Source organism: Brassica oleracea, chromosome C7, assembly GCF_000695525.1.
Source record: "Brassica oleracea var. oleracea cultivar TO1000 chromosome C7, BOL, whole genome shotgun sequence".
Classification (NCBI taxonomy): domain Eukaryota; kingdom Viridiplantae; phylum Streptophyta; class Magnoliopsida; order Brassicales; family Brassicaceae; genus Brassica; species Brassica oleracea.
The window spans coordinates 47,806,208-47,822,130 of NC_027754.1; the positions used below are offsets into that span (position 1 = coordinate 47,806,208).

At 30.6% G+C, this 15,923-nt stretch overlaps 2 protein-coding genes across 3 annotated transcripts in view; both read left to right on the forward strand.

Moving 5' to 3' along the window:
• The first annotated feature begins 333 nt into the window (after positions 1-333).
• Positions 334-1,454, forward strand: LOC106305752. 2 transcript variants are annotated; one of them, XM_013742120.1, is made up of 2 exons: positions 345-433; positions 535-1,454. In XM_013742120.1, the coding sequence occupies exon 2, from the start codon at positions 554-556 to the stop codon at positions 1,412-1,414; it is 861 nt and encodes a 286-aa protein (XP_013597574.1). In that variant the 5' UTR covers positions 345-433; positions 535-553; the 3' UTR covers positions 1,415-1,454. The 2 variants fall into 2 exon arrangements, with proteins under 2 accessions (XP_013597573.1, XP_013597574.1); XM_013742119.1 differs by having other exon boundaries at positions 334-1,454.
• The window catches only part of LOC106305753, a 22,554-nt gene continuing 7,014 nt past the window's right edge, over positions 384-15,923 (forward strand). The window contains exon 1 of the mRNA XM_013742122.1: positions 384-433. The gene's annotated coding sequence lies outside the window, so the exon portion shown is untranslated. The remainder of the gene's footprint in view (positions 434-15,923) is intronic.

The window sequence follows — 15,923 nt, forward strand, 5'->3', positions numbered from 1 at the left end:
TTCCAAAATTTTATTCCTATTCATTTTTTTCCTAATCATTCTTAATGTTCCTCGATGGTTACCGGTCACACCCTATGTTTCTCTGCTGCAAGAATCAAAAAGTAGCCATATTACTAGTAAAATACCCGGCCTAACTGATATACTTAACCGCTTCATTATTTTCCCCGGTTTTCAAAATATTGCCATAAATGTTTAAAAGTCTGCTCCGTTGAAATCAGAGAGGCTATATATACGACGGTATATAGAAAAATGAAACAAATTAGAATTAGGGTAAATTTATGTCAAGAAGGAAAACTTGGCGAGCAAGTCCCTTCATATGTATTAATGAACATCAGCAATGAACATCCATGAGGGTTTCCTTTATTTACTAAAACTATTCATGTCTCTGATTCTCAACCAGCCCCCGAAGCTATGCTTGCGGAAACCAGTGTTGGTAAGATGCTCTCCTCTTCACCACTCTAATGGTTTCTCATCTGCTTCATTGCCGCAATCACAAACCCTTCCTTTAACCATCTTATGCGCTGATCCTTGTAGACCACATCTCGTAAGACCCATGGTCAGGAGGGATGGTGACATGGATGCTCTTGATTACGAGATGCCTAGTGATTTTATGGAGGTAACGAAAATGATAGGAACATCCAATGGATGGATAACGTCTTTGGTGGACGGCATTGTGCAAATCCGGGAACACCCGGGGAAGAATCCTAGACAGGTGAGAACCATTTTTTTACCTCCTCATGAAACTCTGCCTCTATGCCAAGCCCAAATGGCCACCAACGTGGCAATGTCCTCATCTTCTCCGCTGAAAGAGGAGTGTGCTGTGGCTGTCAAGTTCTTGGGACCTCAACTAAGCATTTGTAAACCGGCTCAAAGCAACGCCGATCGCGAGTGGATCAACATCAGAATCTCAAACCCTTGTTTCTTTTCCTCCCCTGTCATGTATTCGGAGAAAGAGGACATGTTTCGCATTGTCGGATCTGGAGGCCACCTTGTTGGATCATGGGATCTCGGCAGACACAAGTACACACCAAAGATTCAGAGACTTCAATTTCAAAACCTTCCGGAGCTGAGCAAGGCCAAGCGGGAGCTTCTGTACTCGAGCAACACAAGCGAACACTTGGTGGAGTCAAGAACCACCGGTGAAACTTTCATGGTTAAGTGGTACAAAAGGACGGCCAAGACCATCTACGGCATAGAGAGAATGGAAACAAAAGCTTTAATGGTGTTCAAGATTGACGAACAAGGTAACGCTGTTTACACTCAAGATATTGGTGATCTCTGCATTTTCCTCACACGGTCTGAATCTTTCTGTGTCCCTGCTTCCTCTGTTCGCCACATGCGTCCTAATCGCGTCAAACTCATAGATGTCGACGAAATCACTATTATCGATCTGGCTACTCAAAAGTGGAACTGATAAGAACAATTAGTTTGGACTTATGTGTTTTTTTTTCTTCTGAGGCTAGAGTCTTGTCTTTTTCTTTAAAACCTTTCAAATATCCAATCTATTTTTTTTCATATTTATTATCTGTGAGATCGTTACGCATTTTCTGACCAGTTCTTCTTTATATTTATAAACAACATAATATAATGAATGAATTTTTATAGAAAAATGGATATGATAATTTTATATTTCACAGAAAATTATATTCACATATGTGTATAATAACTATTAATATCTAATAAAGTCCATACATGCTTTGTAAATTATTTATAACTATTATAAAAAATATTAAAAGAAATTATTTATCATGGCTTATCAAATCTTCTTATTAGAATCTTATAATTATTTTAAAGATCATATAAATAATTTATAAGATAAAAATAGTAAATTTGGAAATCAGTGCGAAAAATTGAAATAGAAAATATTATTCTTTAATTCAAAAAGAATTAAAAGTGATATGATAATTAATTATAAACATAAATGTGGGATTATCGCACTGTATGACAAAAATATATAAGTTAATCCTTCATTGAATATATGATAGACTATATTCACCTTAACATATAAAAACTTTGAAATTAAAATTATTTTGAAAAACATGAAGGAGACCGAAGAAATTCGACAAATCATATATTGAAAATCAGAAATTAATAAACGCAAAAACAGTAAAGAGAGTAGTGTGATCCTGACAAGCCTCAACTTCAAGTGATTGGATAACGGAGACCAAGGAAGAACCAGGTAAGGTAGTAGCTCCGGTTTCCCTACTTTGAGCCACCCCTAGTGGGATGGAGGCTTGTGTGTCTTTCCAGAGTTGCGATTTCGTTTCAGCTAATTTAAGAGCGTTTCTTCGATCTACATCCATATTACTAAAAAATTTGTTATTTCTTCCCTTTTAAATATACCATAAAATCTATGCAAATTGATGATCTTTCATTTGCAGATATCCCCTCCGATATAGATGATAGATATGTAAAGTGACTGTGTTGGAAAAATGTTTGGATTCATTGCAATTTAGAAACTGAAATAACAATATTAATCAATTATGACATTTATATATTTTAAAGCAATTTAGGAAAAATAACTGGTAGCCACTCAAATAATACGCTACCACCCGACTACACATCTCGACAACAATCATATATTGAAAACCAGATGAATTATATGATTACATGACAACATCCATGAATTATTAGTTTGTTATGTTGCTAACAACATTAACATAATTCCAATAGCCCTAAAATGAAAGGGGAATTGCTAAAATAATCTAAAACTTGATTTTAAATATTAAATTGTACTAAAAATTCAATCAAATGCAAAAGTAACCCAAAACAGTAGTAAAATTGCAACCATCATCTTATGGCCAAACAAAAAACCTTAATCATTTTTACGATTATAAACCAGCAAAGTATTCTTATGTTAGCGATGTATTCTATGAGAAAACTTTTCAAGAAGTCTTCTGTGAAAAGATTTCCAAAGAAAATCTTAAAAGTAATTTTTAATTTTTTGAAAAATTATATAATATATCATATAGTAATATAATGTATTATATACTAGATGAAGAATAAAAGATTAGGCAAATATATAGCAAACTCTTATTTATTTCTCAAATAGTAGATTAGTATATATTCGACACTGCACTGTATCATATATTTATCTGTGTGGCACTGTCATGAGGGTTATCCATGATACAAGAAGAAAAAGCTCTTTTTTTCTTCAATAAGTATATTTGTTACATATTCCTATATTATGATCTTAATTACTCTAAAGAATAGAGAATAAATACTTTAAATGACCCATATAGTTTTTTTTTGAAGGCATGACCCATATACTTACTGCTACCACTATTAATATATCACACTAGCTACAACATTCATACATTTATGATAAATTCCGTCATCCATGTTATAGGTCGTCGTTTAAAACCGACTTTCCTATTTATATTTCTGTTGAATATTTTAACCATTTAAATTTTAATTAGTACTCAAAATTTAATCGTTTAAACACTATTCAATACATTAACATAACACTACGTTCCAGTTAATGACCATCGCATATTACGCTATATTTATTTCCCTAATTAATATAATTCTTTTTTACTTTGAAAAGCTGTAAAAAATATTTATAAGATGTAGAGAGTGTTTGTTTAAAATTAACATAGGAGTTTTCCGAACAAAATTAATGAGATCTGGATAAATTGTAGGTTAATGAAAGAACCCTGTCATCAACTTTTTTGTCCTCTTCACAACATGGTTCACATTTAAAAGCAAGAATATATATATAACATGATTTTTTGTCTGTCCAAAACAGCCCACTGTGTCAGTTTTTTTCAGGGTTTTCAAAAACTTAAAGGAAGGTATTAATGGCTATTTCATGAGATATTTCCTTTTGTATCCCTATAATTCCATCGGTATAAAAAACGAGTTTCAAATATTTAAAGTCTCTAATTGCTAAACATGAAATTCATGAAACATTTATGTGTTTCATAACAACTGAAAAGCTTATATAGTGCCTTTAATGTTGTTAATATTCCCTTCATCATAAAATAACATTACAAATTGTCATGTGATCGTTTAATTTATTATGTGCATGGATGGTCCCATGTGATACGATGTTATATAGGGCACAAGAATTAATATGAGTTAAAATATTATTTTTCCAATAAAATAGTTTCGAAAAGAAAAGGACATATTATCCACATGTGGTACAACCCTATACATGTGTATTGTCACCATATGCATAAAATATAGGTATTCTCTCATAGGGTGTATCATATCAATGTTTATCATTTGGTATCGTTTTTGTTACTTTAAACGCCAGAGTCAATTTATATGCGTAGTGACTGTATCTGTATATTGTGGTTCATTTACCGCACATGACTTATGCGTGTGATTTAAAAATACATCATGCTCGATTGATCGTCCGTCCCATAACATGCTGATTTGAAAGACAACAGAAAATAAAACACATTACTTATCTACGAAAGTACTACCATGCATGACTAAAGATAAAATGACTTATCGGAATTATATGATAATCCACAATTTTGCTGAAACCTATCAAATGATAATTTTTTTGGGCATTTCAACAATTTAATGGGTATCTGTACGTACGATTATATGTACATTTAGATATGCTTGCTATTTACAGATTTGTAGAAACTAAAACATTTTAAAAGATATATAAATAGTTTGTTTAAAGTTTACGTGCAAAAATAGTTTCCCCAAAAAATACAATAGAAACTAGATTAAAGAAATAATCTAAAATATTTTCATCAAGTTTTCTTTTTGTTCACCGGTGAATATAGTAAAAACTTTGATTCGATACAGACCTTTTAAATAAAAAGAAGACTACACTCTGCATTTAGGAAAATGCTTGTTTACTTGCCATCTTCAGATATTTTCTTTTATGCCCCCTATAATCGTAACGATATTAACCTCTTATCATTCTCAGCTTAAACAGCAGCTTAAGCCATTTTATTTTCTTATTGATGTTCAATCAATGATAATAAAACATTATTATAACCTATTGATGTATAGTTTCATAACATCATTTAATGTATTAGTACATTGTACCGTTAAGATGTTGTTTAGGGCACAATATATAGTGATATCGTTTCCAATAAAAGATGTTTTCTAAAAAGAAGAGACAAATTATATATAACTATAGCTGCCACCTCAAAAGGTAATCATCTTTATTCCCATACGGGACCATATACATAGATAAGTATTCTTTCACAGGGATATTAAACTATCAATGCGAAAATGCCTGGTTTTTCTTTATGTAATATCGATTCTTGTTACCTCAATTCCTGAATTGTTACTCAAAATACTAGTTTTTTTAAACACTACTATAGTAGTTACGTTTCCAGTTTTAACTAACATCATCTAGTTTCTTCACTACTAAGACATTTTGGATTTTTTTCAAAAAAAAAGAAAAGAAGACATTTTGGATTATAAAATAACACATTAACGTATGAATATGTATATATACTGTGTTAACATGGGCAGAGCAAAGATGCTTTACTGACACGAGTCTGCCCAGGGACAAATGTCTGTAAATCATGGCACTGATTGTCAACAAAACGTTGATAGATAAAGTTAGATATAGTAATATATATTCATTTGACCAAAAAGTAATATATATTCAAAATTTTATTTTTTATCTCTACAAAAATTTAAAATCGGTTCAGAGAAGTTATAATCGGTCAATCAATCACGTCAGAGATTATGCATGGCTAGCTACAAAATAAATAATACTTCTAAACATTCACCAAACAAGAAATTCACCAGTAAGGAAACTTTTGTGTTCCTACTTCCTAATCTGATCATTATATTTTAAAAAGCCAAACAAAAGTATATCCCTTGAATTCTATCAGTATAAAACCGGGTCTTTCATATATTAAAAGTTTCTAATTGCTAAACAAGTTCATAAAGATATATAGCATATATATGTTTCGTAAAACTGAGCAGCGAGGAGCTCATATTATTTCTAAACACACTACTAAATGGCTCAAACCATTTATTTTTGTTAATATTTGTCCCATTCGATGTTGTTTAGGGTACAAGAGCTGCTGTGTTTTTTTTGGTGCACACACGAACTACTGTGTTAGAAAAAACTTTTTGTCCAATAAAACGATTCGGAAAAGAAAAGGACAAATTTATCCACATATGGCACACCATATAATGCATACTGTCACCATTTATATAAGTATGCACTCATGAGGAGCATCATATCGATGACTGACCATTTTACCGTCGACAATTTTGTTACTTAAATTTTTGAATCAGTTTTATATGCATGAGTATATACTTATATATTATGGTTTACTTACTGCATATGATTTAGGTGTGTGATTTAAAATACAGGTTGTAACTACTCACCAGCTCAAAAGATTGTCATTTTTGTCCCTGTATTTACATATATTCTGGGAGTATTAATGTCATGTTTTTCATTCGAGTATCGATTCTTGTTAGTTGTTTTATACTTTAAATTCCTGAAGTATTACTCAAAAGTCAAAACTAATGCTAACTACATATCCAAATTTAGATAACGTGTTTTTTTTTTGATGTTGCTCAAAAAAAGATAATCCAGAATGTCTTAGCAGTGAAAAAAATAGATATCCAAATTTAGATAACGTTTTTTTTTTAATGTTGCTAAAAAAGATAACTTTTTCACTGGTAAGACATTTTGGATTACATATAATAGACACAGATATATATATATATATATATATAACTTTATCAAGTAAGTCCATCTACACGAGCAAAGACATTATGCATTACTAGCTGAGTTTCCACACGGAAATGTGTCTGCCCGGGGCCGAGTGTAACACATGGCATGATGTATGGATATTATAGAGTTCTAAACAGTGACATCTTAAGTGTTACAAAAAAAAAACAGTGACATTTAAATTTTATTTATTTTTAATATCATTACAAAACTCTTAAAATGTAAGAAGTTATAGATGGTCAAGCAATCATGTCAGATTATGTATGGTCTCTTCTTTTATGTTATTAAAGTAAAAACAAATTATATTTCCAGAACATTCACCAAAACGGAAATTTACATGCTAGAAAACTTTACGTTCCTACTTTCTGGTTTGGTCATATTAATATATTTTTTTTTTTTTGAGAAAAAGTCATATTAACTCTACGAGCCAAAAAGTATCACTTATCGTCTATAATTCTTTTTTTACTGTTGATAAAAGCCAAGGTGAAAAAATCTAATTTTACCTATGAGGTCAAATATCACTTATCGTCTATAATTCATACATTTTCATTAGGTCTGCTTTTTCTCTCTCTCACTCTCATACTCTCTCCCACACACACCTCTCAAGATGAATTCATCTTTGAGTTTGTTGAATCATTTTCCGTTTCCCATTTCCACAAAGCCACTAACCGTTTCGTTTCGTTCAAAGAGGTCTAGCCTCCGTGTTGGCATAACAAAACGTGAGAGGAGGCTGTTTAAGAGAAAAAGAGATGAAGTGGAGAGTTTCATTGAGAAAACGGTTGCTAACCTCTCAAAGGAAGACAAAAAGCAAGAAATCAGCGCTTGGATTAACAAGAATCTGCAGGGTAAGGAGAAGAAGAAGCAAGAAACAATCGAGTTTGGTGACATATTAGGAAGCTCAAAGTTTGATCTCACGCTGTTCATGCTAACTGCCATTGGAGTGAAGATACCCGAAGAAATGGAGTTAACGAAGGAAGTGAAGAATCCGGCACCGGCTAGGAAAGACCGCATGGAAAAGAAGAAGGAGGAAGCGACAGCCTTTAAAGAGTACTATACGAAGATTGCAGATGCTCAGAAGCTCAAAGACGATGAGGAAGCCGAGAAATTTTATGAAGAAGAAAAGGCAAGGCTCAATGCAGAATCGGCGAGTAAACACCCGGTGGAGGAGAGAAAGGCGGAACATACAAAGAGTGAAGACTATGAAGACCTTGCCGATGATGCTGAGAAACTCAAAGAAGATGAAGAAGAAGCAAGATTGCTTATTGCAGCAGTTGTGTTGTTCATGGGATTGAAGAAGCTTGGTCTTTAAGCATCGGTTTAATGGGTTATCTTTGTTTAAGCATCGGCTTAGTGGGTTATCTTTGTTAAGTGTTTTCTCTTTTCTTTGTTAGGAATTTGCTTTTAATTAAGTTCTAAGTATCGTTCGGTTAGTTGTTCAATGTCAGGAATGTTTATGAATTATCGGTTTGGTTTTTAATTAAGTTGGATGTTTTCTTTCCTTTTTTTTTTGTAAGAAGTTGGATGTTTTCTTTCAAGTACTTTCTCTGTTTGTTTTTTTTTTTGGTTAAGGTTTAAACTATAAACTAACTGTTCCATTTATCATTTGGTAACTTGCTTTAAACCTTATATTAGCTAAAACGAAGCCAAACCTTTTCTTGGTTCACCTTAGATCCATTTTTTTTTTGGAAATTGGTGACCCATAATTTAAATCCAATAACCTTAAACATTAATCTCAAGAAAAAGTTACAAACTTCGAATATTAAAATCAGTTACATTAATTATGGATTCAAAAGTGGTCCAAGTTGTTTATTTTTAGTTGACGATGAAGAATGAGGAATCATAAGACGGTAGACGAATGAAAGAGCAGTAGAGAGGGTGACGCATACGGCCAGCCACCGGCGTCTAGATCCATGGATTCTGGTGTTTGTCACAATGTTCGTGTCTGCAGGGAATTAAGCGGCTAGAGCGAACGTGAATCTAAACTCACTATGTAGACAGTATTAGACTTTTGGATGAGGGTTTTAATATTGGCAGTTCATATAGAAGAAAAGTGGCTTATGTAACTCCTAATAGAATATTATATGATAGTCTTGCAACACGCACAAGAGGCAATGATTCATTATACAAATTGAGGTGATATTCCTTCTCGTCACTCTTTGCTGTTACAGGAAGCTCTGGACATTGTTCACGTTTGTAAAGAAGATCAAGAAAGCATTTCCATAAATTCCATCTATTTGGCCTTACAAAACTTACCAAAAGATTTAATAAAACATATCATCACCGTTTAATCTGACCACAACCCATAATAGAAGAAGTCAAATTAGCTAGGTTACCTCGATTTGGAAACTGAGAGCAGAGAGAGACGTCAAGCTACCGATTCGAAGCCGGTAAGTCTTCCCAGGGATCACTGTGAGGACAAAACGTGAACAATCAGCGTTTGAAGCGTTACAGGCTTCAGCTTCCGAGCGCTGAGGAGTCACCAGGAGTCTGTACTAAAGAAGATAAATAAATTGTTATTTCAGTGGAACATTTTCCAGCGAACACTTGATCTAAGAAATACTATATAACAAAGATCGAGATTCTTGTTTTTGTTATTACTAATGCATGTATACAGTGCCGGCTCTATACGAGTGTCGAAGGTGCAACAGCACCGGATCCACCAATTTCAAGGGCCCATAGTATATAGATTTACGTTTATTAACCTTCAATATATATGGACCTGTTATAATTAAAAAGGCCCAATTGTTTGTTAAATAACAACACGTGACCCACCAAACCAATAACATAATTACGCAGTAAAACTTCTATAAATTAATAATGTTGGAACTTTGAAATTTTATTAATTTATAGAGATATTAATTTACAAAACTTTCTTTATTTTGATTTTTAATTTTAATATATATTTATTCTAAGATAAGAAAAATATTTTATTTTAGTGTATAGACATTAATTGTTATTTTTTAAATTTGACATTTATATTAGTTTTATTATATTACTTGTTGTATATAATATATATTGCATAGAACTTCAATGTGGTTTTAGATATAATATTACTACATCTCATCAAAAATATATGAAGTGTTAAGAAAATATAAAAATGATTTCATTGTGAATATAAAACAAACAATATAATAATAGATGCTTATTTATATAAATTATGTATACATATAAATTATTAATTTATAATTTTAATGAGACCATATATTTTACATAGAATTTTCTATAAAAAAATATTATCTTATTATTTTATCGATTTGTGACAAATTTTGAACCGGTCCAAATTGGGACCGGAAAAATTTATTAATTTATAGAGATTATTAATTTATCGAGTATTAATTTATAGAGGTTCTAATGTATATAATTAGAAAAAACTGGTCTGGGGTCTTTCTTCTCGTCTCAGCCGTCGGTAAAGATGGAGAATCTCAATTTTCAAGATCTGAAGGTAACTAAAAATCCATTGAACAAAGCTTTTATCTTTTATCCTAATTTGATTAGCCGTTTGAAAATACTTAATTTTCTTTTGTAGTATCAATCTGTATTATCTCCTTCTATTTTTCTCTCCTTTTGTTTCAAGTTCTTTGTATTCCGACAAAAAAAAAAAAAAAAATTCAGGGCATTGGAGTTGTCATCATTTTCTTATTTCCTCCGTCTTCATACCAGTCCAGGTTTCCATCTTCATACCAGTCCAGGTTCTATTGTTTTATTCTTTAATTAGTAAATATTAGATTAATAGAATTGTTAATTTAAATATGGATCAATCTGGTCATGCTAAAAGACAAAAAAAAAACATTTAGAAAATTTCATTAGATCACAAAAAGGATCTATGGATAAATTTGTTGTGAAAGAAACACATGAAAAAAAAATGATGAAATTAATATTGGTGATTCTTGTAATGTTAATATTGGTGAATCTAGTTCTCATGAAAAATTCAATAATATAGATAATACACAAGTATTGAATTCTTCTAAAATCCTTGAAAAAGAAAATGTTGGTGCTGCTAGTTTTCTTGATATATATGATCCAAGAAATTGGAACATGCTTGACGAAAAAAATGAAAGAAATATTAGCAGTAGATGAACCAAAAAGAGATTTGTCAATTGTAAAAGGTCCTAAAAACAAGGTTCATAGAAGATTTGTTTCATCTTGCTACACTAGAGAATTGCCTAATGGAGAAACAAGTGATAGAAAATTGCTAGTTTATTCTAAAGAATTAGATAAAGTTTTTTTGTTTTTGTTGTAAAATTTAAAAAAAGGTATTAAAAAAAGTCAGCTAGCAAAAGATGGTCTTTCGGATTGGTCTCATTTACTTCTTAGATTAAAGGAGCATGAAAAAAGTAAAGAACATATGCCTAACATGAGTGCTTGTATTGAATTAACACATAGATTAAAAAAATGAAACTATTGATAAAGTTTCTCAAGAACAATTTAAGAAAGAAAAAGAATATTGGAAAAATGTATTAATAAAGATTATTACTATTGTGAAATATCTTGCTAAGCATAATTTGACATTTCGTGGAACACATGAAAAGTTATATGAAAATAATAATGGTAGTTTTTTAGGATTAATAGATATGTTAACAAAATCTGATAGTGTTATAAAAGAACATGTTTATCGAATTACAAGTGGTAGTATTCATCATCATTATCTTGGTCTTAATATTCAAAATGAATTAATTCTTTTGTTTTCTTCAAAAATTAAATTAAAAATCATTACAAGGATAAAAGATGCAAAATATTTTCCAGTAATTTTGGATTGTACTCCTGATGCTAGCCATCAAGAGCAAATGACATTAATTCTAAGGTGCAATCATTTTTCCTCAAATTTTTATAAAGTAGAAGAGTATTTTGTAGAATTTTTATAAGTAGATAACACAACAGGAGTTTTTGAAGTGTTAAAAGATGTATTAAAGTCTTTAGATCTTGATTTAGATAGTGTGAGAGGTCATGGTTATGACAATGGATCAAATATGAAAGGACATAAATAAGGTGTACAAAAAAGATTTTTGGATATAAATTCTAGGGCTTTTTATACACCTTGTGCTTGTCGTAGTTTAAATTTGATCTTGTGTGATATTGCACATAATTATGTGAAGGTTTTTTTTGGTGTGGTGCATCGTTTGTATTCTTTGTTTGCTAATTCTGTAAAAAGATGGGATATTTTGAAAGCTAATATATATATATATTATATACTTTATACATAATGATAGGTCATGTGAAGTAGAAGACACTTGTCCGCGTTGTTTGTGTAAGAAAATTCGACAAATGGATCATATTTTCAAAGTCTTCATTGATTTTTCTTTGTTCTTTTCTCTATTGACATCAAAACATCTGTTAAAATTTTACACATTTCAAACCAGCGTAAATTCAGGTTACATAATAAATCAAAACTTATCTGACCCCAAGATAAAATGATATATTAATTTCTAGTTGGCAGGTTGGTCCATTGCATGTCATGTGATTAAAGATAAACCACTTGCCTTTTTAGAGAAACATTAGAGGAAAAACGCGTAATACTTTTCTATGATTTGGCGGTAATTCTAATAATACATCGACTTTTCTCAGCAAAATAAATAGAATAGAATATCATATGTACCTCATCAACTTCTCAAGTCATAAAATTCGAGTGTGTTTGATGTTTCTACACGGCTTTCAACTTTTGCTTTAGCAATCCCATAATAGTTATACTCTTAATATTAAGTTTCATAAAATTGGAGCAGCTAACTAAATTGGGACAATTTATGAATATATTAATCCTCAATCTATTCTAAACGACTATTAATCTCCGATCAGATTTGTTAAGAATGTGTTTTTTATCCCACTAAAACATATTTTCACGGTTGTGTTTTCGAAAACCTCTGATTGTGTTAGCTTTAAAGTTAAAGACTATTAATAAAAAGTGCATCCTTGGTGGATCGAATCACTAAAGCGATAACATACATGATTTGTGAAATTTGCTAGGTGTACATAATTCCAAATAATTATTAACAATAAAAGATAAAATTTGAATGGTTTTGGTCCAATTGAAGCTTATAAGGGTTAAGGACTCAAGAAAATCGTTTCAACCAGTTACAAGCATTAATTGATTAGCTTGCTTATGGTTACTATTTTAAAAATATAAGCGAAATCAATGATGCACCATGGTATTAAGTATCATTTGTTAACTATCACCATTCAACTACCTGGTAAATAAAAAAAGTCTCTCGTTTCATTGTACGATGAAAAGTTTACGCCAACAAAAAAAAAGATCCTTAGTAAGCAGACCTCCTAGATCTCTTGGTGCACAAAAAAGGTCTCTTAATATAATATACTCATCTATTTCAAAATGATGCAAAATTTAAATCTTTGTATATATTAATATAATATATTAAATTGTAGTTATAAATACATAACTTTTTGAGATTATATATTTTCCACAATTCTAAACTAATCCCCCCTCAATTTTTAATATATGTCGTTTTACGATTATGCACATAGATTAAAAAATAATTATTTTTTACATTTTTAAAAAAATATTATTAATTATTTATCTAACCACAACTCAACCAATAATAAAATAAAATGTACATTATCTTTGGACATATTAATGACAACATAATTTATTCTATTTGCTATCATGATCATTCTAAATATATTAAATATTTCTTATAAACTTTGAAAAGTTAAAAAATTAAGAGAAATGTTTTATCTTGTTTTATAATAGCTATATTGATTAAGAGAAACTTAGTGATCATAAGTTAGTAAATAATACATATTATCTCTAACGATTTTAATGACATGATAGTAAATTTTATTTGTTATCACAAATTCGTACATAAATTTTCATGATCATTCTAGTTATATAAAATATATGTTCTAAACTTTGAAATGCATTATTGATCATTCTAGTTACATAAAATATATGTTCTAAACTTTAAACTTTAAAAGACTAGGAAGCAAATCGGTTTTGTTACATGCAGTTTGGAATTATGAATTAGTTATTCTAAATTATTTAATGGCAGTTATTTCACTTATATATTTTATTACTGTTTAATTTATAAGAAAACTTATGTTTTGATATTAAGTTTAGAGAGTTGCTTATGTAATCATGTTATGAACATGTTTGGTTTAATCTCTAAAACGGCTAAAATAGATATATTTTAATGAATAATTAGATTTATCATTATATAATTAACTATAATAATAATAAAACTATCATTATCTATTTTTTGTCTATTAAATGTAAAATTATGAAATATTTCGATAACTCAATGTATATATTTATCAAGTAAACCAATGAAATATTATCATTATCTCAATTTGTTTTTTTTTTTAAGTTTTCTTCTAAATCATCTTCGAACTTTATTTTTATTTAATTTTTATTTATTTTTTTTACTTGGATTTGTGTGTTTCAATGTTTTTCGGTAATTTAATACATTTTCCTGGTTCAAAAATACAAAGTAGATTAAGAGAGACCAAAAGTTCACATTCTTCGTTGTCCAAAAAAGAAGTTCACATTCTTATTTTACTTTATTGTGTGTAATATTTGATATGTAATATGCTCTCATGGTTTCATATTTTTATAGCTTTCCTATGTACTAAGAAGACGTAGACCGGGATAAAAATCAAAGAAAACTAAAATGATTAAGAATATAAGAATAAGTTATTGTCATGTTTAAATCATAAGAAATATATTAATAACTATTAGTAAAATGATTATGCTTGCATGTGCGGGTAAAACACCTAGTTTAAATTATATTGGACTGAAAATGGAGTTTAAACCGCATGTTTATTTTCTAAAAAAATTATATTAAGATTTGTTGTTTTAACAAATTTTGTAATTTATTTATTTATGAGATATATAGGTTCCTTCGAGAAATATATTTTGGAATTTTATGATTCTAGTTTTATCTGACCCAATAACTAAGGTGAAAATGAGCCCGAGCATAATTAATTGAAAATGTAATCAAAATCTTTATAGACCTGGTTAACTTTTTAAAAAAATACATTGGTAAAAGCTTTTTACGGAAGAAAAAATTACATTTAGACATACTTTTTTACTTTCTTTTTACACTCAGACATAATTCTACCATGTATAGTACTTTGTTTCATAAAAATGTCTTTTCTACCCTCTAACTGAAGCAACTAAAAACACAAGTTAATTATAAATCAATTTATTCTTTTAATAAACCATAATCTGATAATTTGTCTCTTTTTTTTTTCATCTACACTGACGATGAATTTACAGTTGCTGAGGCGGAGATGGAAGCGGTAACAGAGATGGTAGAAAATCATCTTATGGTGGCGGAGATCATGTTACGGAAATGGAACTGACGAAAGTGATAGCACAAGATAGAGATGCGTATGGAGGTGCTGCTCGAGGTGGAGGCAGTCATGGAGGAGGTAGTTTCATGGTGATGGTGCTTACGGACCGGTGAAGAAAGAAGACCCAAAAGTGGAAGTAGACCATCAACCAGAGGGTATGGAGGAGGTGGCGATAGAAAAAGTGGCGGTGGAGAAACTTATGGCAAAGGTAAAACTCATGGAAGTGGTTATGGAAGTGGCGGTGACGAAGAAGATAGATATGGTATACAACTATACTTGACCACGCTACTCCTGACCACATGTTCTTGGACAGCAACACTTCCCCAAAGTCACACTCCTCCCCCAACCACAAGTTCTCCACCTACACTAACATTAACCACAAATCACCCAATCAAAGTATAAATCCCCACCCACCACCAGACAAGTAGATGTGTATTTGCTTCGATAATATGTCTGATTTTTTTTATAAACCTTGAATCTAACGGTTCTAATCCAATCCCACTGTTCAATAAACCTACCTAATTAATGCACTTATTAAATAAATAAGTACAAATTTACATAACAGTACGCACCTGGTCTCTTATAAAGTCAGTAACGCTGCATAAACCACTTTAGCTGTAATGAACCTTTCTACGCTTACGAAACTATAAATATATAACAAGACACTTAAATATTTTTATTAATCTATTTCTCTTGCCCAATTTACGATTGGGCATTTACCACTTTGGCTATGTATGTAAGTCAAAGAACACGTTTTTTGTGTTGGCCGGTGATGGACGGTGAAGTTGGACGGTGAAAGAGGTGTTTGTCAACAATTACGTCCACCTACTCCCCAAGCTTCTTCTATAAATACTCAACGTAAGATGAAGAGAAAAATCATCCCAAACAAGAAAAAACAGAGAGAGAACGAGAGAAGAAGAAGGAGAAAAAAAAAAAAAAAAAAAAAAAAATT

What these genes read in the sequence shown, in the direction of transcription:
- LOC106305752 (XM_013742119.1), top strand. Translation starts at nt 338, where the DNA reads ATGAACATCCATGAGGGTTTCCTTTATTTACTAAAACTATTCATGTCT.